This window comes from Solea solea, chromosome 9 (genome assembly GCF_958295425.1).
Source record: "Solea solea chromosome 9, fSolSol10.1, whole genome shotgun sequence".
In the NCBI taxonomy this organism is placed as follows: domain Eukaryota; kingdom Metazoa; phylum Chordata; class Actinopteri; order Pleuronectiformes; family Soleidae; genus Solea; species Solea solea.
This window is the reverse complement of record NC_081142.1, coordinates 23,902,291-23,929,087: the sequence shown is the minus strand read 5'-3', so window position 1 is coordinate 23,929,087 and position 26,797 is coordinate 23,902,291. Positions and strand designations below refer to the sequence as shown.

At 42.8% G+C, this 26,797-nt stretch overlaps 1 protein-coding gene across 1 annotated transcript in view; it reads right to left on the bottom strand.

Annotated features, from left to right (window-relative positions):
* Window positions 1–19,866: 19,866 nt before the first annotated feature.
* The window catches only part of tns3.2 (tensin 3, tandem duplicate 2), a 54,733-nt gene continuing 47,802 nt past the window's right edge, over window positions 19,867–26,797 (bottom strand). The window contains exons 19-27 of the mRNA XM_058637999.1: window positions 25,881–25,964; window positions 25,682–25,813; window positions 25,489–25,584; window positions 24,281–24,358; window positions 23,471–23,548; window positions 23,220–23,388; window positions 22,346–22,414; window positions 21,623–21,652; window positions 19,867–21,051 (exon numbers count right to left, since the gene is read on the bottom strand). Of these exons, the coding sequence (XP_058493982.1) occupies window positions 20,910–21,051; window positions 21,623–21,652; window positions 22,346–22,414; window positions 23,220–23,388; window positions 23,471–23,548; window positions 24,281–24,358; window positions 25,489–25,584; window positions 25,682–25,813; window positions 25,881–25,964 (878 nt within the window). The 3' untranslated portion in view covers window positions 19,867–20,909. The remainder of the gene's footprint in view (window positions 21,052–21,622; window positions 21,653–22,345; window positions 22,415–23,219; window positions 23,389–23,470; window positions 23,549–24,280; window positions 24,359–25,488; window positions 25,585–25,681; window positions 25,814–25,880; window positions 25,965–26,797) is intronic.

Genomic DNA, 26,797 nt, shown 5'->3' with positions numbered 1-26,797 from the left:
ATTACTGAACAGAGAAGGATCTGTAATTACCTCTCTCAAATTTTGGATGCACCAATGCGTTGGAGGCGAGCCAGACGGCTTTGGACGAGACCTGGGAGATCTAGTCGATGGTGGGCTAACTTTGTGGAAGGAGTAGCTGATGAAAACGCGTGGCGTGAAAACTTCCGCATGTCCAAAGATGCTCTTATCGCTTTAAGTGAAGAACTTCCACACACTTTTGCGTCACCGCATGCATGCAGATTTCCTCCCGAAAACGCTTGTCTAAACGCGGAATAAAAATTGAAGACGCGACGCCACTTTTGCGTCTTCTGTTCAGACCGTCATCATGTAAACGACGTAGCCTTAAACTCCAGTGACACCGAGTGGAAAATTTCAAAAGGGCAAATAAACCTCAATAAAGTAAGAACGACATAAGATGAAGTCAAAAATAAAGAAAGTTTCACGACTAACGAATATGCCAGAAATAAATCTGATGGAGACGTCCCGTGCGTTGGCGACATGTGACCGGCGAGTGAATGCTGATTGAATCCCCCACTGATCACAAACACAGTGGGAATGCACGTATTACTTTGACTTTCACAATCATTGCTTTTCAAGAACTTCAGAACCCTGACTCTCAAATAACTGATAAGATGAAGCCAAATTTGATACTTGATAAGATTAACTGAAACCAACGTTAAGACACACACCGCCAAGATGATCTATGATGGAGGTCAAGTCCTCAATGTACTGTGTGTTCCATCCCCGTGGTCATGATGTCTGGAGACTAATAACTATAATTAGATTTAGCAGTTTTTTCCCCACAGAATTAGATTCTGTTTATAGCTGCATTAAAGGTGGATGTGCAGCTGACCAGTGTGTCCAGTTTCAGCACACACTCGTCCTGGGTTTCACTGAGGTTGTGTTCACAGCAGCCTGGTGCATTTACCTCATTAGGACCAAACAACCAAACTCTGGACCGCTTTAAAGACGTGTTCACGGGCCGCAGGCAAATGAACTCTATCCGCACCTTTCCTCTGTAGAATTAAAACCCTTTAACGTCGAGCGTATCGCTGACGACACGTTTGCACAAACACATTTTGTGTCACCGTAACTGCGCGGCGGTTTGTGTGTTTGCACGTCAACGCCAGCGTGTGGTTATTACGGTAATTTCACTCACGGAGAATCATTGTCTTCGTCGCCGGAGAGGAGAGAGTTGGAAAAAACACCTGTTTTTGGACATTGAGGCAAATCTCCAACAAATATTATTATTTAAATATTTTATAATTTAATATTTATTATTATTATAAATACACAAACACTGGTGTTCATCTACAACGACAGTGTTTTTTTCTCAATAAAACTTGTTAATAAACTATTTTAACATGCAGTAAATTGTAAATAACTGGCAGATATTGAAATTTAATACAAAAAAAATGTGCAAAAGCAACATACTGTAGTCACAGGACATTTTCTGGCCCTTTTATGGTCAAAAGACGGACATTTTGAGGCTTTGGTGCTAAAGTGTGAACATCTACAGCCGCAAGTGAGGAGAAGGGAGAACTGGGAGTGGAGCTCGGCTCGGCAGGTCTAAGCTCATACATTTAGCCAAGCATCATCATCCTGAAGCATCACACAACCACTGACCTGCTGCTGTTTCTCAACCGTGGGCAGTCGGATAAGGACGAGGGCAACGCCTGCAACTCCGGACCCTCCTGGTCACAGGAAGGAAACACCAGTGTCGAGCTAACCATGATGGCTCAGACGGGGGCCAGTTGGCCCCTCACAGACCTGGACTAGAGCTGCCATTTTACGGCACATATCCTCTGACCCTGCTCCGACTTTTTGATGGTTCTCCACCTGGTTCCTGGTTCTCTCCGTTCTTTTGGGAAATGTGGATGATGAGACCCTTACCCTTAAAACCCACCTGTGTATAAATACTCTTCACCAGTATTTTCAATCGCACGTTTACTTTCCAACGCTTCAAAGTAGCCTCAGGTCCACAAGACGCCATATATGTATATATATATATATATATATATATATATATAAAAATATAAAATCCACATTATTATAACTATTATTGATGATTGTTACCATAGTGTTGTGATGCACTGAGCAAGAATATTGAAGGGAAAATGGTTGAAAAAGTTTATTGGAGATGAGATCAAAAAAAGACTTTCATATAGAAGAAAAATGACTTCATAGGTTGAAAATTCTGAAAGTTCTGATATTATTAAAGCTATAAAATGACACATGTAAAGATGCTGTCAGTGTTGTCAGGGACAGAGAAAGACGACCGACTCTCTCCTCTGCTCTCCCCCCGTAGCGCCGGCAGCTTTTGTGTTTAAACAGGACGGCCGACATAACCCCCTCCCCGTCTGCGTGTCAGTGGAGAGAGTTAGAAGCTCTGCTCTCTCCTCCACCCCCCACTGACTCCTTGGCAAGTGGCCGTCAGTCAGTCAGTCAGCTGATCCGTGCTGCTGAGGGGGATTTGGAGTTCCACGTAAGCTATTTTAAAAAGCACTGACACCTCTCACCGCTGCCTCTCTCTTACAAACACATAAGAAACCCCTCACCCATTCCCCTTTATTGCTCTCTACGCTCGACCTCTCCCCCCTCTACTGCTGCCTCGGTGTCTTTTCACTGCTTATATTTATTCTACTGTATCGCTCTGTTCACATCTACTCTTTAAGTTTATAGACATTTTAAAAACACTAGAGTTTTATTTTGGACTTTGTAGACATGGTGTCGTCCTGTGAGCTTCAACGTCTTTTACCACAGTCACATTGCTCAGAAAATCCCATTCAAACCAAGGTTATACAGTGATTTAGTTTTTAGTTTTTATTTACTTGTTGACTTTTTGTTTTTAAAATGAGTTTTTACACCTAATCCTCAAAATGTCCGTCCAGACATCTTTGCTTAATCGAACCATAAAAGGACCAGAAAGAACAGGTGAATGATGAGGACAGACAGGTGAATGATGAGGAGGACTGATCCTCTGAAATTATCCCGGAAGTGCCAATTAACGCTGCATTTTTGTGTGTATCTGCGTCATTACCTCGTTTATGAAGCCCTAAAAGTCCATAACATCAGTTCAGCCACTGCTGAGAGCGCAGGGTTTGACTGTTTTCCTGAGCTCTACGAAGCAGAACGGCATTTCCGTTGACTAGTTACGTAACTGGCGAATTTCACCACTCCTCTAAACAGCAGTGCCTCCTAGTCCGGGCACATCCGGTGACATACTTTCAACCGTAGAAGAAGAAGAACTACTCTTGTTGTAGCTGCTGAGCTCCGTACAACCGATACGCTCAGCAGCTACAACGAGAGTAGTTCTTCTTCTTCTACGATTGGAAGTAGCAATACAAAGAAGGACACAGCACCAAACTTCACCTAAAGGAAGGAGCAGTGCCAACAATATGTATATAACTGTCTTTGTGTGCTTGTTTTGTCGTTTAGCATTAGCGATAGCCGGCTACAGGCTAAGCTACGCGCTAAGCTACACGCTACGCTCGTGTTTCATTTGCATGTGTGTTTATCATCTCGGTAACCACAACGTCATCCAAGCTGCAGGCGTCCTGCAGCAGTCTTTCACTTGTCACAGTGTCTTCTGACTCTGGCTCAGACTCCGGATCAAATGCATCCGCCTTTCCAGAGGGGGAGCTGCGGGTCTGAGAGCTGACGTGCCAATTACGTCACTTCCAGGTCCCTGGCCAATCACAAGACAGTCTGTGTTCTGCGGGTGTGGTTTTGGTCTGAAACAGCGCGGCTGACGAGAGCGTCAGTGATGAGACATTTACATCGGCTCGTTTGTAGCGACTAGAACGTTTTTGACCGTAAAAACGACTTCATGTTTGTAAGTACACCTCCATATCTCACATATAAGTGAGATAGGACCATGCTACGGCCTCTTTAAAAACCAATTCAGGTGAGATTTGTGTTCCCTTGTCCCTTTTGCACAACAAGAAAACAAAAAAGTAACTAAGTAACTCTTACTCTGAGTACATTTTAAACAAGCTACTTTTTTACTTTAACTTGAGTAGAATACTTCAGTGCTCTTTCCACCTCTGGTAGCACTTATATAATAATGATAATACATTTAAACGTAGCCTCTTACTGAATTTCACAGAGGATAAAGTGGATGCAGAGCATATAATAAAAATAATATAATCTTCATTCATGTGTCACTGCTCAAGCAAAGTTACAAAGTGCTTCCAAAGCTCATCTTCAAAAGTTCCTGCTGAGAACTGTGGGGCTGTGTCTTCATAAGCACGAGCAGAAATGGACACGTTTGAAAACATTTATGTTGTGACTTTTTTCATTTCCTGCTTCCTCGTTCTTTTCACAGAAACACTTTCAGTTCCGCCTCAGAGTCCCTGGAATCTGCTGCTTGTTTACAGCGGCACAAACGCACAGATTTACCACATGCGGCCCACGACCTCACCTTCTTTGAAACACAGCGTGAGGCACAGCTGCCGGCGAGGTGAATATAGACAGAATATAAGATGATATCTGTTTGCTAGCACTGTTTTTACAACAGTAATAACAAGACATTCATAGTCATGATTATCACATTATTAAATGTATTACATACAACATTCAATGACGTGTATAAATGAGCTTGTTTGGTGTTTAATACATCATTCCATATCAAAACAAGCACTTTTACTTTGAAATATGATCATGATTGTTGATATCATGATGGAATATTGTGTTGTAATTCTAAGCTTTTTGTTCTCTTGACCAGACTATAGATGCTCATTGGCCCCCAGGTCATTGGAGTTGTAGACTGTTGTATTTGAGTCAGGGAAGATTGTTCATGTGTCAAATTGAGTTTTTATGACACACAATACTTATGAGGACCTTTTTGAATCTCACACCTGGCAAATACTCCACTTTACAATTTTTTTTTAACTTAAACTAATGACAAATCCAGAACTATTATAAACAACTAGGTGATTGTGTGAATAGAAATACATTCACAGCGATGAAGTGTGTGTTGCTCTCCTCTGACACCGGTCCTCACCTAAACCACACAGAATATTTCCAGTAGGTGTGAGAACATGTCAGACACGTACAGCCTAACTCATATGTGTGTGAGTGTTTCACCCTGAGGAACATGTGCAGATGTCTGATGGATCACAGCATATACTGAATACCTTCAGTTTTCCATTATTTTCAGTCTCGAATGCACATTTGAAACGTGTTTCCGACTAAAAAGCCCCTCAGCTCACCAGTCATAGCATATACTGTAACCTGTATATAATATCTCAACGTGCTTGTGTGGAGTCATCATGTTGAGGTGCACGTCATGTCAGGTCCTTGTTGCTGCATATGTATGATTTACAACAGGTGTGTGTGTGTGTGTGTGTGTGTGTTCTTGAGCACCCTAAAGATCATGTAACGCAAACGCCAAGTTTCTCCACTACTCCATCTATTAAGATGTTGTTATTGTTTGTCTTCACAATTCATTTTGCTGATAAAAACAACATTACAGAATCCTTGTATGGATTTCTGGACGTCTCATCTGTTTGTCCTCGTCCATGTTGACGTCTGTGTAGATCAACCTATCCTCTGTACCTCTTCTCTTCTGATTGGTTCTCCTCCCAGTTCAACATTTTCCTCATGTCCCATCAACTTTATATTTTTTATTTACTTAAAGGTCTCGTTTTTTCTCACTGAAAATCTTGTCGTTGACAAACATTTTTCAGCGATGACAGTTTAAGTTCGATTGTCTCATGTATCTAAATCTTTTCTAAGATCATTTTAGAAGCTGTACGTGCACGTTGTTGGATTTACACCGGCTCGCCTCGGCACGGCATGGCACAGTTAGGTTCCATCTCCAACACAATAAAAAGTACCTACACAACGTGGGCGGAGTCATCACTGCACGGCTGCGTGAAACTGCGATGACTTTATTCGCGACACACACACACGAGTGACTAGTGACTGTGTATCAGCCTCTTAATTAGTCGTTTTTATCTGTCCATTTCCTGTTTTCAAATTGTTATACTGTTTTAGGATCACTGTTTTTACTGTGTATGACATGTTATTAAATGTTTCTCTTTAATTTTTATATCATTTTTAATGTTGTCATTGTGTACATTTTAAGGTGTATGTTTTTATTTTGTAATGTAAAGCACTTTGATGTTCCACTGTGTGTCCCAACATTGAAGTATTTACATTTAAAGCACCATTCTAGGACTTTGGTCCCCACTAAAGTGTATAGGTCTGTGTGTGTGTGTGTGTGTGTGTGTGCGCGCGCACCCCCACCCACATGATTTACAACCAAATTTAAACATTTTGTCACTTTTTTTTTGAATGTATTTATTAAACGTTGGTGAGGTTTTTAGTATGTTTTCTCACAGGAGACATTTTTCACTTTGCACAATCTTTAATTACTTTTTTCTGATGTGATGTTTTAATCAACACCCCCCCCCCCCCCCACACACACACACGCACTGATAGATATACACACACACACACACACCATAACATGCCCCCCCGCCCTTCTAACCTCAAGAATGTAACCATGCAGAAGTGCTGCAGAGTGTCTCCAGTGTCTGAACTCTGCATTTACCCTGTTACATTTACAACGGAAACAAAAACATGGCCTTGGGACTTCACGGTAATATATAACACACAGGAGTGTGTCTCACTAAGTGTGTGTGTGTGTGTGTGTGTGTGTGTGTGTTTGAATGCGTGTTTACAGATGCGTACGTCTGTGTGAAATTAGAGGGGGAAAGACAGAGGAAGAGTTATCTGTTGTTTCTAAAGCAGTTAGTGCAGATTCCTTGGAGCAAGACACACACACACACACACACATACAAAAACTAGGCCACAGAACAAGAGGAGATACCAAAAATGGATTAAGAAAACAACTGAGAGAGAGAGAGAGAGAGAATGAGTGGCAGAGGGCAGAGGACAGAGAAGCAAGCGACGACTGCATGATACATACGGCTCTGTTAATCGTCCTCTGAGTTTTAAACATCAGGTGAAAAATACCAAATAAGCTCACTATAGCAGAGAGTACTTAACTCCTTTTTTTTTTTTTGCTTCTCAAATGCACTAAAAACCCGGCGTTATGAGCTCTGTGTCCTTATAAGGTACAAAAGAGTGGAGTGTGTTGAACTGTGCAAAGTTTATCAGCGTGTGCTTTTGCTTCTCTCTCAAGTTTAAATCTGAGAAGATGAAGACTGGATAAAAGGATGTTGTGTTTTAGGCTCCGAGGCTCAGAGAGGGAAAGGGATGAAGCTGACGTTCAGGCCACTGTCCAAACTGTAAATGGAATTCAGATCAATTGAAATGAAAGATTTATTTAGGGAAAAGATTAAGAGAATAAATGTGTCTTTGAGCAGCAACAACGTTATTTGTCTCCATTTGCTTACTTGAAGCACTGACTTACCTCGAGCTCTTGTTTGTACCCAAATGTTGAAAGTCTGCTAAATGACATGTAATGTCTCAGCAGCTGATCCAAAGTGACAGAAGTGACTTCAATAATAACCAGATTAAATGTGAAAGTGTTAACCGTCCATGCTGAGGACAAGTCAGGACGGACGGACGAGAATGAGAAGAGAATAAATGACTTGGCAACTTGTTTGTTTGAGAGATGACGGTAATCTTATGTCATGCTGCTTGTGGTAATTGTTCTGGAGAAAGTAATGGAATGTCTTCATGTCTGTCTTCATGTCTGTCTTTATGTAAATTTATGACGTCTCTACGCCACTGTCTCATCCAAATTTTATTCCCCTTCTTTTCTCTTTCACTGTCCCTCTCCTCTCCCCTTCTTTTCCTTCTCTTACAAATCCCCGACTCATCACCTCCTCTTTTCTCCTCCCCCTTCCCCCCCGTGTCACACATCGTCCCACTCTTAAACTCGTCCCATCCCCTCTCTTCCTCCCATATTCGTTCCCGTCTCCTCATCTTTTCTGCCGATTCTTCTCCTCACTCGTCTTCTCTCTCTCAACAACACGTGGTGTAGAGTTACTTGTCTTGAAGACGTGAAGACACAGGACAGTCCTTTTAAATTCTCCTTCTGTGTCTCGGCCGTGTCTCGGCGGCTCGTGGGACAGCCACTGCCTCCGTCCTCCTCCGTGGTCCCGCTGGGCAGAGCAGCTGAATAAGCTCATTGTCGGCCTGTGGAGAGTGCAGGTGCGCCTCTTCTTTTTCACCTCTGACCCCCGGCCCTCGACCCCACAAAGCCCTTTGTGAACTCTATTTACTGGCAACTCCAGTGAAACTGCAGTCCATTACCAACATCTCCTCTCTCCCTTTCTCTCCCCATTTTCTCCTCCTCAGAAGAAACCAATTAGCGACAATACAAGTAGGTTAGACTCTCTATACAGAGTGGGCATTGTTGAACACAATACCAGGAAGCATTGTGAGCTAACAATTAGTGGCAGTGAGTGTCACTGACATTGTTGGGTGTTGCACAAGGCTGGGTTTGTTCCCAAAGAAGGAGCTGGGACAGGGGTGGAGGGAGAGAGAGAGAGCAGAGAGCGTTCCCAGGTACTGAATTAGTCCGGACTCAGCCCATGTGTCCCTCATCACACAAGGCGCTTATCAGCTGCAGGGCTCAGGATACAGGAATGTGTCCCCGCGAGGGTGTGTTGCTTTCTTTGAGCGTACATGTTTACGTTGGATGAAACTCTACCTGGATGGGATTGTGTGTTCATGCATGCATTTCTGTATTTGTTGTCGAGCGAGTGTATCGCCGGAGTGTGTGAATGTGCGTCAGGTTACCGGGTGTTTTTCCATTTTTCCTCTTTCGGTTTTTGCCGCGTGGGCGTCGCGTACAGATATGGCAGCACTTAGGGAAAGAACACGGGCACTTACGGGGTTATTCCAGCGACCGCCTGCCCCCGGGGGGTCAGGACCCCGGGTCATTAGCTCATGCTAATACTAAGAAGAGGCTGCGATGCCACGTGACGGCGCTGCTGCACAGAGGCCTCACCCACGGCCGGTGACTCGGTGCAAGAAGGTCACGACCAGAAGGTCAAGGGTTCAGCCATCATTGTTATCCTGCCCCTCTGTGCTTCCACCCCCAAACACACCCCCGCTGCAGCATGACATCATAGCAAACGCAGCCAGGGAGAGTGGAGGAGGAGACACAGCCGCTGACAGCTGACACTGGCTGAGCTCAGCCTGAATACTCGCCCGTGATCAGTAATGAGGAAAGGTAGACGACCGTGAGACTCCACCATCCAGGTAGAAACCTAAGAAGTTTGCTTCTCGGCAGACGTCGGGGAGGAGACGAGCCTTGATCCAGTAGTCGTGTATAAGACGTTGGGAGACAAATTAGCCCTTTTAGGAACACATCTGGTAATTATCATGGTAAACCTCAGTAAACTCGACACTGCGGAGCAGCTGACTGCTGAATAAGACACACTCACGCTTGTACTCTGCTTTCTTTGATGTGAATCAGGCCCTGAGGCTCGTCTCACAAGGTAGGTTTATGAAGTTAGCGAGCGGAACCCTCAGGAGCTATTTTTACTGAGACTCCACGGTCAATTATCCTGATAATTCAGTCATCCTAAACTTACTAATGCTAAGTTTGTCCTGCGAGCCTTACTTTAAATAGCCGCTCCACTCTGTGGACTGACAGGCAACTTAATAACTCGCTTAGTTCGGGGTGAAGCGGCTCTGTGACTTTGACCGTGTACAGTAAAGCGAGGAAATCTGAATCAAAGGATCACGCGACACGCAACTCCTCTCACATTCTATTTTTGGTCATGGGTACATTGGGACAAATCTAATAAACATATACTGTCGGGAGCATACGAGGCAAAGATTGATTGTCACAGGTCAGTCACACAGTCCTCAATGTTCTTGACAAATGTTCCCACCCTATCTCACCTGATGAGAAACGTCTTGTTGTTCACCTCATGTTTATTAACACTTGTATTTACTCGTGTCATGAATTCAAACTAAAGCTCCCATCGTTGTTTGGAACACGCTGTGAAAGCTTGATCTGTTGAGGCCTTTTACCGGTGGATGCACTTTATATGTCAAATATGTACCTCAGTCACCGTGAGTGTTTAAAAGTGTCGCTACAATCCCAACTCAAAACACGTAGTTGCCAAATGACATCCAGAATATGAAAACATAGGTACACGGAGAGAGAGGGAGGGAGAGAAAGTGATCCACGAGCAGATGATTTCCACTTTCTCTTCAGTGTCAGTTAAAGGCTTTTACTCTTTTATCTCCGCAGATCCTGGGGTTTTTCTGGTCGAGATGTTTTTGAGAGGGGTAGTGTTTTTTTTTTGTTTTTTTTTAAAGTTTGTTAACATTACCGTAGCTGCAACTCGCTGTGGTTTGAGTAACCCTGGATTATACTGCTTGCGTATCCTTTGCGATCAACAGTGTTTATTCGAATGTTTGTTCAAATCCGAATTTATTGTACTTTTAGTTAAACGATGATGTATTTAGTTACATCTTGTTTTAGTTCAAAGGTTATTTATTTTATTATAAAGACGGTATTTATTGTTTTATTTCAAATATTATTATTTAACATATCTTAATTTGAACAATGCTGTTTCATATTATATTGTGTCTATTTTGTACCGTTTGTGTTGCTTTGAATATTTAAATCCGGAGAAACTCAGTACTCTTGAGTACTTGAGTAGTCTTTTCACTGCATACTTTTTTACTCCTACTCGAGTAATTATTTTCACGAGTACTTTTACTTCTACTTGAGTAATTATTATCTTAAAGTAACAGTACTTTTACTTGAGTATTTTTTTTTGGCTACTCTACCCACCTCTGATTATAATACATGTTCCTTCTGTAATGTAACTAACGCATCACAGAGTTTGCCATGTCAAGCTTTCACCATATTTACATACACAAGACATTTGCAAGTGAACTATCGACAGTCGTGCAATCAGATTAAATATATGAATCCATTGACAGGCCGAGTTCAACCTGCGACATTTTGTTGTGGCTACGTTGTTGACGTTAGAAAAACAAATATCTTTACCAGGTGCTTTTTCGCACCTAAACTTACTCAAGGCGTGTCCTTTTGTCCTCACCCTGGTTTTTTGTCCTTCGTTTCTGGTTTTATTTTGTAGTTTCTCTTTGTGCGTACTTTGCTAACTTTCACTTCCTGTCTTCTTGTCTGCCCCGCCCCTCATGTGATTCACCTGTGTCGTCCCTGGTGTGTTTATTGTTTTTATCGACGTGTCGTTGTCGCTTCATTTGTTTAATTTCACCCTGTTTTCCAGAGATTTCCATGAATTCTTGTTCCCCGTGTTTCAGGGGTCGTGCAGTTTACTTGTGTGGGAACGTCATTGTTTTTATTTCGGAGGTTGTTTTTGCACATTTCTTCCTGACAGCGTCAACAAAACACACAGTATCAGTCGTCCTCCTTCACTCGGGTCACGGCGACTTTGACGCCGCCAAGGTCGGAGAGACGAGTCAAAACAAATGTAGCCTTTTTTTTGTCAGCACGCTGTTAGATGCCCAGACGCTGAATATGACACACTGGTAAGGAAACAACAAGCAAATGTTGCACCAAATGCTGAGAAGGTTAGTGTTCATCCTGCAAGTCACGCAGATGCAGCGCAGTCTGGTGACGGCGTCTGGGAGCCGAGTCGCGCCCGAGGAGATGAACGCCGCGATAACTCGACATGGGACTGCAGCCACATCATAATGGCGCCCACCACTGTGGAGTCGAGACACGCAGACAGTCGAGCCATCTGGGTTCAGGCCAATGCCTGTCGTTCCTTTACTTAACCACCGCCCGCCCGCCCCCCACCCTCCGTTCCCGCAGACGGCCCCTGGTTTAATGTGAGCAGTGTTACAGCAGAGATATGGGGCAGCTCGCACCGATACTGGAGACTCTCCTCACTGGGAGCCCATTGTGCTGCAGCCATCCCCAATGACCCTGTTCTATTTCTGTCTGCTCTTCTCGCTTTATCTCTTTCTCTCACCTTCAGCCTTGCTGCCACTCGTTCTTTCTTTCTTTCTTTCTTTCTCTAATCAGCGAAAGAAAGAAAGAACCTCCACATATTTGTATTGCTCGATGTTGGAGAGAAATCTGGGTCACGGCATCCAAAAAAACTCTCAGGGTAGAAATGCTGAGTGGGAAAACATGGGGGTCAAAACAAGACAAGGAGATTGTGTGTGTGTGTGTGTGCGCGCTTGTATTTTATATATTTGTGAGGTCCAAAACAACTTAGAAACTTCTCAAAATGTAAATGTGGGAACTTTTTGTCCGGGCCTCACATTTATAGGGTCAAAGGAATATTTCACCGATTTGCGTTTAGCTTTAAGTTACTAGAATAGTGTTTTTGAAAAATGGTGCTTCTCAACCTCAGTTTCCCCTGAGTCGAGAAATACCTTCATCCTTTTCTTTGTTATGTGACCACCAGTGACACTGTGGCCGAGCCTTGGTACTGCAACGCTAATTCCACACTTTTTAGACCACAGTGTCCGCCATCTTTGCTAACAGTTATGCTAACAGGACCAAGTGTCACTGGTGGCCTTGTAACAAAGAGAATAGTAACACAAAGCTAAATGCTAATCGGTGAAGTATTCCTTTAAGGGTTAGGCACTTAGGGCAAGAGGCTCGGGAATGCAATATGGGAATCTTTGTGAGGACCAAAAAACATATTATACCTAAGAAGTGAGGACATTTTGGGAAAGTGAGGACATTTTGTTTGGACCTCACGTCTAAAAATGGCTTTTCCAGGGTTAAGACCTGGTTTTAGGGTTAGGTTAAAGGTTTGGGTTAAGCACTTAGTTGTGGTGGTTAAGGTTAGTGTAATGCGCTAGGGAAAGCATTATGTCAACATGAATGTCCTCACTATGAATGCTATACAAACGTGTGTGTGTGTGGGTGGGCGGAGACGGGACAGGCAGCGCAGGAGAATCACGTACACTCACTCACTCGCCTTTGTTCTCACAACATTCTGTAAAGTTATTAAAGTGCGCACAAGAAGCCAAATAAAGGACAGGAAATAGGAGAGAGAGAGAAAAAAGGGGGGGGGGGGGGGGGGAGAGAATGAGCCTGAAACTGAATACAAGGAGAAAAAACAACAACACACACACACACACACACACACACACACTGCTGCTGGTGTCATACAAAGCATATTTATCGATGAATCGATTATTAATCTGATAAAATGAACTTACTACAAACTTACCGTGAATCTCCTTCACCCATGGCTCCAACATGCTTCCTCTTTAGTTGCTCGTGCAGTTTAATCGATTGTGTTTTTTGTGTTTTGTTTACGACATAATTCTGTGTTCTCTCGTAGTTTTAATGGTCTATAATTTACTTGTTTTTATATCTTAGCGAGGACACATCATAGACAAAATGCCCCTTACACGAACCTTAACCATCACAACTCAGTGCTTTAACACTAACTTCACTGAAAAAGCACCTTAAAATGTGTGTGTGACAGACAGACACACAGGGACTTGGTTATCTTGGTTTAACGTCGCAGCTCCCTTGTGTTTATACATGTATTTATACACAATGACAAGTGTAATTTTGCTTCTTTACTCACGTTAAAGCAGTAAAAGCCTTGAGCTCGTTTACATTTGTTAAGTTATTAACAAACTTAACCTGAGATGACTCTGCTCCCTGAAGATTGAACTGGACCTGTTCTGGAAACAGTTCTGGAAACTGGAAACATTTTGAGATAAAAAGTCGAAATTATAAGATAATAAGTCATAATTATGAGACACTCACAATGTGTAATCTTAAATAAGGTAACTATAACAGGTGACTTTAGCTACATCAGACGTTAGACATAATCGTTAAGTCTTTTAAACGATTCAATGACTTAACGATGATTTCTTTGGTTTGGTTTTGAGTTTGATGCTCAGGCTGCTGCTGAACCAGACTGTACATCACTTGTGTTTGAGTCTTATCCACACAGAGAGCAGAACGTTCCCGACTTGATCTTATTTTCTTTTTCTTGTTCTGTGAAACACGGCATTGTTTCAGGAAATGTCGAGTCATGTGATCATATCCGTGTGTTTGAATATGCCCACGTTCACGCAACCGAGCGCACTCTGAATCAGCAAAAAAAAAAGTGAGTCGCGGCATTTAATTAGTGATGCAATGGCCATGAGAGCCAACACACACACACACACACACACACAATCCCTCCCTCATTAGGTGTATTGTGGGGATGCTGATGTAATGCAAGTTAATCTGTTGGCCTCTGGTTGGCTCGGTGGCCCAGTGGGAGCTCTTTGTGTGGGACATTACCCTGGCCCCGCCCCCTGGAGACAGGTTCATTAAGACTGACGCTGATACCCAAGTGCCCAGGCCTTTTGTGTGTGTGTGTGTGTGTGTGTGTGTGCCTGAAACAGTGTGTTTCAGTCAGTCATACCAGAGACAATGCAACGAAGAGGCTTGGCCATAAAGGCAACTGCTTTCTCAGCATGTGCCTGAGATCACGTAGACAAATTTTGATTGGTGTGCAAAGTGGGTGTGGCTCTGTGTGTGTAGTGTGTGTGAGAGCCTGTACTGTGTTTGTTAGTTCTTTTTTATGGCATAAATACAGGACCTTGTGAGGAAGAGCAGTCCTTGTCCTGGTCATAATGAGGCAGAACCTCATTTCTGAGGAACTGTTTGAAGCTGTGAAAATGTGGTTCTGGTAAAGATTAGGGATCAGGCTTTGATTGGGCTGTCAGTGCAGTGTCTAACCTGTGTGTGTTAATAAAGCCATGAAGTGTGTGCCCACACAAATATTGCTGTGGTGTGTTTATGTTTTTTGGACGCACAGAAAAGCTCAGTGCATGAATTGTAAGTTCCGTGAAACAGCGACGTCCTCACAGGTTTCCTGGTCTGAACAGCAACGATGAAAAATACTGTCAATCAAATTGAGACCTCTGTCGCATCATCCTTTATTTCCAAACACTGACTTGTGGGTTGTTTTGTCTCTTTATATTTGCCCTGTGATGGACAGGGGGACATGTCCAGCACTGTGACCCCGTCTTTTCAGCCCGTGTCAGCCTCCGTGAATGAATGAACACTGACGTGCTTCAGCCTCCATCCTTGTGCAGTTTAAAGTTTACAGTGTTTATTCCTCCTGAACACCAGGGGGCGTAATGGTAAAGTTCATGTCACCCTGATCACGGGTGTTGCTAATTTTGGGGAAAGCAAGCGTTTCTGGACTGTGCGCGGAAGACGCATGTTGGATTTTATGGTTAAAAGACTTTGTACGGAAAACTTATTGAAAGTGAAGCCGCAGCAGAGTGTGGACAGTTTCACGTCTGAGCAGTCTACCGATTAGCAATCAGTAGCGGCCGAATACGAGACTTGGCAACGTCAAATATACTCAGTGTACTGACTGACTTCAAGTACTCGGTATCTTTTAAAATATCGGTGCCTCTTCTTGAAATGAACACACAGAGGCTGTGAGAACGAAAGGAATCTGTACGCAACAAAAATAAACTCAAAGTTTAAAATGAGCTGAACATTTACAGTTGTGGGCAGTTTCAATATTCTTTGCACTCCCTGATTTGTTCTTTGCGCTCCCTGATTTGTTCTTTGCGCTCCCTGATTTGTTCTTTGCACTCCCTGACTTGTTCTTTGCGCGCCCTGATTTGTTCTTTGCGCTCCTTGATTTTTTTCTTTGCGCTCCCTGATTTGTTCTTTGCGCTCCCTGATTTGTTCTTTGCGCGCCCTGATTTGTTCTTTGCGCTCTCTAATTTGTTCTTTGCGCTCCCTGATTTGTTCTTTCGCTCCCTAATTTGTTCTTTGCGCTCACTGATTTGTTCTTTGCACTCCCTGATTTGTTCTTTGCACTCCCTGATTTGTTCTTTGCGCTCCCTGATTTGTTCTTTGCACTCCTTGATTTGTTTGCGCTCCCTGACTTGTTCTTTGCGCTCCATGATTTGTTCTTTGCGCTCCCTGACTTGTTCTTTGCGCTCCATGATTTGTTTTCTTTGCACTCCCTGATTTGTTCTTTGCGCTCCCTAATTTGTTCTTTGCGCTCCCTGATTTGTTCTTTGCGCTCCTTGATTTGTTCTTTGCACTCGTTTGCGCTCCCTAATTTGTTCTTTGCGCTCCCTGATTTGTTCTTTGCGCTCCCTAATTTGTTCTTTGCGCTCCCTGATTTGTTCTTTGCGCTCCTTGATTTGTTCTTTGCACTCGTTTGCGCTCCCTAATTTGTTCTTTGCGCTCCCTGATTTGTTCTTTGCGCTCCCTAATTTGTTCTTTGCGCTCCCTGATTTGTTCTTTGCGCTCCTTGATTTGTTCTTTGCACTCGTTTGCGCTCCCTAATTTGTTCTTTGCGCTCCCTGATTTGTTCTTTGCGCTCCTTGATTTGTTCTTTGCGCTCCCTGATTAGTTCTTTGCGCTCCCTGATTTGTTCTTTGCGCTCCCTGATTTGTTCTTTGGACTCCTTGATTTGTTCTTTGGACTCCTTGATTTGTTCTTTGCGCTCCCTGATTTGTTCTTTGCGCTCCCTGATTTGTTCTTTGCGCTCCCTGATTTGCTCTTTGCACTCCTTGATTTGTTCTTTGCGTTCCCTGATTTGTTCTTTGCGCTCCCTGATTTGTTCTTTGCACTCCTTGATTTGTTTGCACTCCCTGACTTGTTCTTTGCGCTCCATGATTTGTTTTCTTTGCACTCCCTGATTTGTTCTTTGCGCTCCCTGATTTGTTCTTTGCGCTCCCTAATTTGTTCTTTGCACTCCCTGATTTGTTCTTTGCACTCCTTGATTTGTTCTTTGCACTCGTTTGCGCTCCCTAATTTGTTCTTTGCGCTCCCTCACTTTGAATGATTAAATGGATATTTTATTTGCTTCTTAAAAAGTGTAAATAAAAGAAATCCATAAAATAGCACCTTTATTGCTTCTGCAGCGTTTCATGACAGACATTTTGATAGTTGACGAGAGAGAATAGCACAGATGTAAATAATCAAATGCATGACTTGCGTGAAGTGAATGTGATCAGTTACACGTGCGCTGTGTTTCTCAGATCGCACAGTTATACGACACTGTTGTGTTAAATGTGAGCAACATAAACTGTCGCTGTGTGGTCACGGTGGAGAAAACCAATAACAACAACATTCATCACAATCGAGATCATGTTTGGTTCGTAAAAGCAAAACTGTAACCAGCTGTGAAGTAAAAAACATAATGACGGTGTCCATGTATTAAGCAGAATAGACCCTAAAGTTAATGCTAAATATACACGTACTGTGATATTAAAGCTACGCTAAATACAAACTCAGCCAGATTTGGTGCAAAAACAAAGTATCAAATGGCAAATGAGAGAGAGAGTGAGTGAGGTTGTCGGCCTGGTCACAGTCTGTGTCCCTGCTGCCCACCAAATTAAAAATAGGAGAGGGTTTATTTGTGGGTCGCTGTGGTTTCAGTGTGTGAGATGTGACTGTGTGTGTGTGTGTGTGTGTTTGCTGCAGCAGCAGTCGTACACTTAGGCTTTAAATAGCCTAACTCGGCTAAAGTGAGCCGAGGCCGAGGATCAGAGGCTGAGAGAGAGAGAGAGACTCTGTGAGGGAGGCATTCCCGAAACGGAAGCGGCCTCTGGATTTCCAAACACCGTCCGCCCGGGCGCCAGCAATGCCAGGAATGTGATGTCGTCCGGCAGCGATGAGGACGCCAGCAGGTGCAGGTGCAGGTGCTGGTTTCACGCCTGACAGGAAGTGCCAAGGAGAGGTCCAGGTCCAGCTGGGCAGGACAAAATGGCAGCAGGTGACTCAGCAAAGGGACGGCGGGTTGTGGCAAAAAGCGGAGCCTCTGTCAACCCCAAGAATCTGTGGAAGCAGTGAAAAGGGAAGACGACTCCCCCTCTGAAACGGCCTCTCTTTCTCTCGCTCCTCTCACTTTGCCTCCTTTACACACTGTGGTAAATTTCTATTCTTTCTCATCCTTTTTACCTTTTGACGGCCTTCTTTGTGTGCAGGCTGTGGGAAAGTTTTCCGTAATGGTGAGGTCATCCACCACCGGCAACCCACCACCCCCCAACACCACTCTCACCCCCACCCCCCTCACACACACACACACACACACTCACTCCATGCTGTCCCTCTTTCCCGTGGCCGGGCAGAACTGCGGGGGACAGTGATGGGTGATGCGTCCCCGCGTCTCTGTCCCACTTCCAGGTCCTCGGCTCCCTCTCTCTCAACAGAGACGAGGAGCTGTGAACAGATGATGATCTGACCTCTAAAAACCAAGACACTGATGCAGCAGCAGGACTTTGAGGCACCTGGAGACCTGTGACCTCACTTTGTCTCTCTCTCCCTCTCTCTCTCTCTCTCTCTCTCTCTGTCTGTCTGTCTGTCTGTCTGTCTGTCTGTCTGTCTCTCTCTCTCTCTGTCTGATTCTCTCTCTGTCTGTCTGTCTGTCTCTCTCTCTCTCCTTGTCTGTCTCTCTCTCTCTCCCTCTCTCCTCTCTCTCTGTCTGTCTCTCTCTCTGTCTATCTGTCTGTCTCTGTGTCTCTCTCTCTCTCCTCTCTCTCTCTCTCTCTCTCTCTCCCTCTCTCTCTCTCTCTCTCTCTCTCTCTCTCTCTCTGTCTGTCTGTCTCTCTCTCTCTCTCTCTCTCTCTCTGTCTCTCTCTCCTCTCTCCCTCTCTCTTTCCTCTCTCCCCCTCCCTCTCTCTCTCCTTTTGTATCTCACACACTCGTACAAACTCGTACACACTGTGACATTACCAAGTTTATTCAGGGAGGTTCTTTCTTGCGTGTGTTGACTCGCTCATCTTTTTTTTTCTTTTTTTTTTATCTTGTTCTAATGAAAACAAGGAGGAAAAAAAAAAACCTGTCATGTAGTTTCTGCACACCTCATCACACACACACACACTCTCTCTCCTTATTCTGTGTGGAAGGTGGACTGCGGTGGTGGCTAATTACTGCCATCTGTTGGTCAAAAAGTGTAAACATCTAATGTGCCTTTTAATTTTAAAGACCCAGTGCGAGCAAAACGTTTTTAGATAATTATGAATCATTGAATCCATATTTATATGCAACATGCGTAACATTTACATTTCAAAATAAAGTAAAAATACAAAATGTGAATATTTCAAGATAAACGTGTTATTTGATCATCAGACAGTGGATCTGAGAGACGTTGGGACTTCCTTCAAAGAAAAGAAAAGCCCTGCACTGCTCTTCACTGTGTTCTGTCAATTATAACATGTTTTATGAGTAAAAGATCTAAAAAATAAAATGAAATAGATATTTTTTTATCCAACTCTAATAAGTAATTGAATTTGAACAGACACAGCAGCGCTGTAATTGTCTTTAAGTTGACTCTTCATTTGAAACAGCCCTTTAATGTTAACGCTAAAGAATGTGAAGAAAGTTCTGCCTCATTAGGACCAGGTTTTTCTGTCTTTAGGTCGGTTTTTATGCCAGAAAAAGGTCCCAGGGAGACTGTGAGCATTGTCTCTTCATCACGCCTCGTCTATAATCTCATTTTGAACCAAAATCAAATCAGCAAGAGTCGACTTGAGGGAACCTGTGAGGACGCCTCAGGCCGGATGTGGCCTCAGGACCTGATGTTGCCCACGTGTGGTCTTACATACCTTTACCGGGTAACCGCTGCACTTTTAGTGAAAAAATATCAATTTATTTAAAAAAAAAAACCCTGTTCATTTAAATAAGTTTGAATATAAAAGAAGTCACTTTTTTTTCTCAGTGTTGTGAGCACAAACATCTGCTCTTCTGCTGGATTCTCAAAGCCTGTTGACATCAGAGTGGAGCTTCCTGTGTGGTTAAACGCTGTTAGTTGTGTTTTTAGTAATTTGGGCGAACTAATCCTTTAACAAGGCCTCGGATTTGGAGGAGCTGTGGTAACAGTCATGATGTTCTCACATTCATCACAGTGAGTCAGTGGAGAAGGAAGGAAGGAAGGAAGGAAGGATGACACAAAAGCGGCACAAAACAATCCACATTAAAGGAAGAGTTCTAAAAACAGATTTTTATCCACTTAACAAACTGTTCCCTTGATAAAATTGTGTCACTTATTATGTAAAACATTCACTCCATAGAGAAAATAAGCGATTTTACATCACATCCCCACAGGAGTTGTTGATCGGTGACTTCAAACGTGTCATTTTGTGACTTTGGTGTTGGAAATTGTTGCTTTCAGATTCACCTCAGTGACACAAATTTACCACACAGTGAAGGAGTAGAGCGGCAGCTCCAGTGTGGACTTTGGTTTGTGAGCGGTTCACTCACAAATGTTTGTAATGATGTCCAATGATGGGATGAAGTTGTGATTCATGTTTTTGAGGCGTCTTGGATTTAAGCAAAATGCTGTGTTCACCAGATCATCTGCTCACATGGCTTCTCATTATCAACTGCTATGCTGATGACACGAGACCTTGTCTCTCCCCTCTCCCCTGCACCATCTCCTTCTGCACTTTCACCCACTGTCGCTTTGGATAAATGCTTCGATGTATCTTAGTAATTCCTGATAATATGAATGGTACACTGCCTTTAATCCGTATGTACAGTTATGTGTTAATATACAAAAATAGATGACATCATGTACATAATTAGTGAAAACACATAAATACTTTGAGCAATATACAGATAAAGATGCACAATACGACCACATCATTGGCTTTGTCATGTGACAAACATGTAGTGACACACACACACACACACAGCGGGATCGGTGGTTTCGCAAAAAAGAGAGATTTCACAATCATCATAATAATTATAAGTTTGTACTGTTTTCTGATTTTCTTCAGGTTTCATCGGAAGTCAAATTCGTCCTCGAAACTGAGTTCCATCAACGAGCAAACAAGAAACCATACAGACGAGATCAATCTGACTTTATACTGTAGAGATATGGAAAAACCGGGGAGTCTAACTTTATACAAGGCGGTTTTGGCTCCCTCTAGTGGCAGCGCGACACAGTTCATTCTCCACAGATGATTGGATTTCATGTTGTCTTTCTGAGTGTCTTTCTCTCTTCCTTTCTTTCTCTCTCCCGTTACTTTTTATGCGACCCGATCATGACCTTTGACACAAAGTTGACGATGGCGCTCGCCGGCTGCTCGGGGTCGTGCTCGGCAAACAGGTGGCAGATGTTTTCGGTCTCGCTCTGAGATTTCCTCGCCACGAATCCAAAGATCCTGGCAGAGAGAAAGGAAAGGAAAGAAAAGACGAGGGACTTTAATAAAAGCATTTTTGCAAATACAGGAAAAGGTTAGAACAAACCGAGAGAGACGATCTGTGTCTTTACTTGACACAAAAAAGGTTTTTGCACGTCAGGAAATCTAAATGCAAAACACGCTCCTTCAGTTTGATCCAGGTCTTCTTTGATATGGGAACAATAAAGTCAAGTTGTGTCAATTTGGGCCAAAGTGCAACATACAGCACAGCGGCAGCAGAAGAGAACATAGTTTCAAAGAGAAGGACACAACAATACACGGCAAAATAGAAGTAAATCAATGGAGAATGAAAGTATGTCAAGTTCTGCATCGGCCCGAAATCTTTCAGAAAGAGAGGAAATGTCTGCACGCCTGAGTCTGAGAGTTCTTCCTCTTTATATAGAAGCAGTTTATAGAATATCTTGTCCTGAAAAAAGTCACAAAGTGTTTAAAAATAACGTTTTAGAATCATGTAAAATGCTCTGAAACACTGGGGGCGTGGCCACATGCGTGCACACGCAAGTACACGCAAAGTGAACAATGGAGAACTCACTTTGCCGTGGATCCGCTGCCTCTCGTCCATCTGCGAGTGACAAAATGAAATGATCATCGTAAAAGTAGCTCTTACATCATCATCATCATCTCATCACAACTGCACATCTTTCCCAGTGAAGACATTATCATGGCGGGCCGGATGTGGCCCACGGGCCTTGAGTTTGACGCCTGTGTTGTAAGGGGAACGTAAATGTCCAATTTCAGACTCATTCTGACAATAAAGTATTTATCCATCAATCAATCAATCAATCAATCATTTCTATAGCCCCTTTCCCACCTGTGGTCCCAGCTTTGCCTCGGCACAGCACGGTTTAGGTTTGGTTTCCACTATAAAGTGAGTGACAGTGACTTGTAAAGCAGTTGTTTTCAGTGTAACTGAATCATTAGAATCATTATGTGTTCAGTTCTTTCTCCATGAGCGGAGCACAGACTCCGTCTGTTCAATACATTTCCCTGATAGCTGTCTTTAGGATTGTTAAGTCTTTTTTAACTGATCTACAGTTTACTTGATTCTTGTGTCAGACGTCTCTTCCTGTGACAAAGTATCAGCTCAGCTCACTTTGAACCTCAGACCAGGTACCAGATACTATGCCAGTGGAAACATAACTTTGTCGTGGCGAGCCGGTGGAAACACTTCATTAGAGGATTGTTTCCTCGTGTTGCCGTGCAGCAGCGTGAGAATGACGTCAGTAGAAATAAAACAAAGTCGCAGAGAACTCACTTCCTGCCCTGTGGGTCCAGAGAACAGAATATGACCGTGTTGACGGCGTAGTGTCTCCTGAAGAACAACCTGCACAATCACACACAGACACAGAGAATCACACACTGACTCATCAGCCACAGGAAGTGAAGATATTTAGGCTTTTCCTCATTAAGTTTGGATTCTCTTTGGCTTTATTGATCCCACACAGGGGGGAGTTTCACTTGTTACAGCAGCAGCAGAGTCGTGAGCAGATATTTAATATTTAAATATAACAGCAGAACACTTTAAACGATGGATGTGCAAGAAGTGCTTACAAAATATTGAAAATACAAAACTAAATTGGCTGTTCATGGGTTAAGACCTAGTTTAGTGTTTAATTGTGATGGGTAAGAGTCAAGGTCAGGGGTCAGGGGTCAGGGCTCTGCAACATTTAGTATTAAAAGAGCCCTTGTTGTCTTTTCTCCACCCAAATAAATGTGATCCTATATTGATGTATAAAGTTTTATATATAGATATAAAAAACATAGTTTGTTGCATTTCTGAAATCTAAACAGCCGAAAAAGAAAAGTGTTAACAGTCATGAGATAGTTTTTACCTCTTTGAAGCTAAATATGTAAAAATGACTGCTGCCATAATTATTTGGATCTATGGATGGACAGGACGTCTCCACTTGAATGTCTCTCCACATGTGTTCTGGGACGCGATGCACATTCATTTTAGTGGACGAAATATTAAACCACTTTCATTTATCGCCGTGATCCCTAAAAAAATGAGTGTTCACTATGACAGAAATAATGATAAAGAAAATAAAGATAGATTTTTTCACTGGATATAAGTGTCCTCACTGCCACTGTGCGTGTTTGTGTGCAGGTGTGCGGCAGCGACGACTCACTTCCTCTGGTTGTCGGTGAGCGTGATGCCCTGCGCCGACACTTTGAAGTGGACGGCGGTGGAGGCCGGCGGCGGGTCCGTGGAGAGCGTCACCGTGGTCGCCTTCTGCACGGCCTGGTGTCCCGTCAACGACTCCAGCTCCACGGAGCCCAGGTACCACACGTTACACGCTGCACACACACACACACACAGAGAGAAAGTTAAACTGGACTGAGCGACTGATACAAACATCACTGGAGTTCTGTGTTGTACCTGCTCCCTGTTTGAGGAGTTCAGCTGCTGAGTTTGTTGCTGTTTGTGCAGGTGAGTCGTTCAGCTCCTCCACTGGGTCTGAAAACACACACACAGTTGTTTCAGTGCACAAAACCGCTTCTCTCTCTCCACTCTGAAGTTCTGATGAAGCGTCATGAAGGATGCTCTTATGCTCTTATAATGTATTTAATCTTAAATCAGAAGAATGGTCTTGTGTGGTATTTAAAATGCCACATACACTGACATTCATCCTTTACTTTTTGAGTTTTGTGAGTCATTTTTATAAGCTGTTGTCAGTTATGTTGCTTCTTTTAATGAATAACAGACGTCTTTCAGATTTTTCAGCTTCATTAATATGATTTTTTTCTTTTTCTCTGGTTTCTTTGCTCTGTTTAACAAATAAATCTTTTCTTTGGAGGAAACAAGACGTTTGGGACCTAATTGATAGATTATAGGACACTCTATAAACACTCTATAATGCAAGAAATGTGGGCCTTAAACGGAGTTTGTGTATGAATATTGTGAAATATTTTATATGACGTTATTTAACAATGTCAGTCGACTAAAAAGTGAAACAATAGACGTTCATTGTAACTATGAATAGTACTGTTTGTATAATATGATCTAGCCTGTGTTTAAAATCATGCACAAAACAAAAGAAAAACATTTGTAATTAAATAGTCTAGGGTGCCCCCTGGTGGTCAAGGGGGGCAAAAAAAAAAACTTTTAAAAAAAAGACCTTTAAAGGGAGTGAGAACAGCTTAAAATGTCCACAATTAAAGGAAGACATGACGACATGTCCATGTTTACCTTTATGAGGCAGGATGAGTTTACACGGCAGAGCCAGTGGTGTGATGGAGTGTTGACAAACCAGAGCCGTGAGACTTCCTGTCACAGGAGAGAGAGACAAAACATTCATGTTTGAGTTTTTGTCTCAATGTGTAAAAACGTATGTACAGGTGTTTCCCCCACTCTCTCCTCTCTGGTGATTCCTGCCACAGCACGAGTGAAATTACCGTAATAACCACACGTTTGGGCTTTGACATGGGCAACTTCACATCAAAAATTGTTTCACGTTTTAATGTAATAACAGTTTGCACTTCCAGGCCACCGTACCGTCTACATAAGACAAAAGTCAAAAACCTTATTTATTTAGCGGCGCATGCTGCACCTCACATTTCTGACCACTAGATGGTGGCAGAGGGCACGCGATGTGTATGTCCTCGGTCCCCTGTTGAAATCTCAGCAAATGCACTGGATTATTTAATCTGAGTGCTGTCTCGGTGTGAAAGTGAAGGATCTGCTGTCACTGGACACTTTTACTGTGTTTTTAAAATATCAGATGATTTTATACCATATTTTGTATTATTTCATGTATTTCACATTATACTGAGTATAAAAGTCGTATCCGTGCCCCCTGACCTTGGCCACAACGGGATTTTTAATCTCAGTGAGATTTTTATTACTAGTTCAGTAAAAAGTTCAATAAAATACAATCATTGGCAGTGGATTACAGCTTTTTCTTTGCTGCACGTGAGATTTTGTTTATCTCACTGAATGCCAACCTCAGCCAAGGCCGCTCAGTTCCTCACATTGTCCTTTATCTTTCAAGGTTGTTTTGAAATGAATTCATATCGCCACCAAAATATAATCATTTCTTCACAGGGACAAAACAAACACTTCCAAATTCATCCTTTACTTTTTGAGCTGTGCATGCAGATATATCCTACATTATTTCTCTGTCTGTGGAGATAATATTTAACTTTTTTAACAGGTACAAACTATACTCATACACCAATATTTGACTTTTTATAAGCTGTCGGTGCTTTTTTAACGAATAACACACGTTTTCTGATTTTTCAGCTTCATAAACATGAATATTTTTTGGATAAAACCAAACGTTTGGGGAGATTTTTAAACCCTAAACACAGAAATGTGAGTTTGTGTATGAATATGTTGAAATATTTCCCCTTTTTCCTTTTAAATGTGAGAAATATCATATTTGGCCGTTTCCTCACCAAAATAGGGCTCATTGGGACAACCTTTGAGACGGACTCCCTTCTGTGTGCACTCGATCAGGAAGTGTCTCACCAGCTCGTTGGACAAGTCTCCCGCTGCAGAGACACAAAGACACGAGCTCATTTTATCACTGCGTCATTATAGTTCATAGACGTCCATAAAGGTGAAATTATGAAGTCCTTCTGACCCCACCTTTCTTACTCTGCTGTAACACAGACGGAGGGGGCGTGGCCACCTTCATCGCCAGCCCGTACGCCCCGCGAAACGAGTGACTGTCCCTGACGATGAACGATCCCGGCTCTGTGTCCTTGAGCACTGCGATGGCTGAGGAGGAAAAACTGTAAACTCTCCACAAACTCTTCTGCTCTAAGGCTAATATTTATTTATTTACCTTGGTCTCTGGAAATGTCGGGCTTGTACCAGAACTTTGAAGTGTCCTGAACAAACTTCACTGTGTCCTGCTTCGTCCCCGAGTCTGCGTGACACAGATTAAAGCTCTGAGTTAGGATTAGAAGTCTGGCTTCAGCCCAAAAATAATACGTACAGCCAAACTACAACAGGACGGTGCGTTAAACCCCACATTATTTAATTGTTTCAGTTTCTTACAACTCATAGTTGTGATTCAGGATCTTTTTGTGAGGCTGTTTTTATCATCGTTTAGTGTCGGGTGTAAATTTCTCTTCTTCAAGAAAGAGAAAAGAGATTCAGGGACCGAAGAAATGTTTAGAAGACGTGGGGGGAAAATGAAATGACTGTGTTCTGAAATCGGACTTTCAGAATACATGTAAACATAGTTAGTCAGACTGAAAGTCTCAAAGTCAGACTAACACGGCTAGTTAAAGAACAAGAAACCGATACACACACACGTCAGCTTAAATAATTCAATATTTTACAAGTTAATGGATGGTAGACAGACACTCGACATGATACCGACTTGGTCTGAGACATTACTGGAATTAACGTATATAAAAAAAACTTTTCTAGGTTGTCTGGCTGAGGACAACCTAGAAAAGTAAGAATATATTAAGTAGCCACCAGGGGGCAACACTGCTGTTGTCAAAAAGAAGTCCATTTGAATAGAAGTCTATGGGACTTTAAAACTTCAGTAAACATTTACCTCAAGAGTAAAGTGTCTCACAGAAACAGGTTTAGGTGTTTCCGTCCACACAGGAAACGCTTCCGTGTAATGACATGATCATATTCCCAGCTCGCTCTCTCTCTTTTGCACTATCATTCATTGTCTTGTGTTTGGAAATTGTTTGACAGTTTTACCTTTAACGACTGTCAGTGAACAGTAAACTAAAGTCA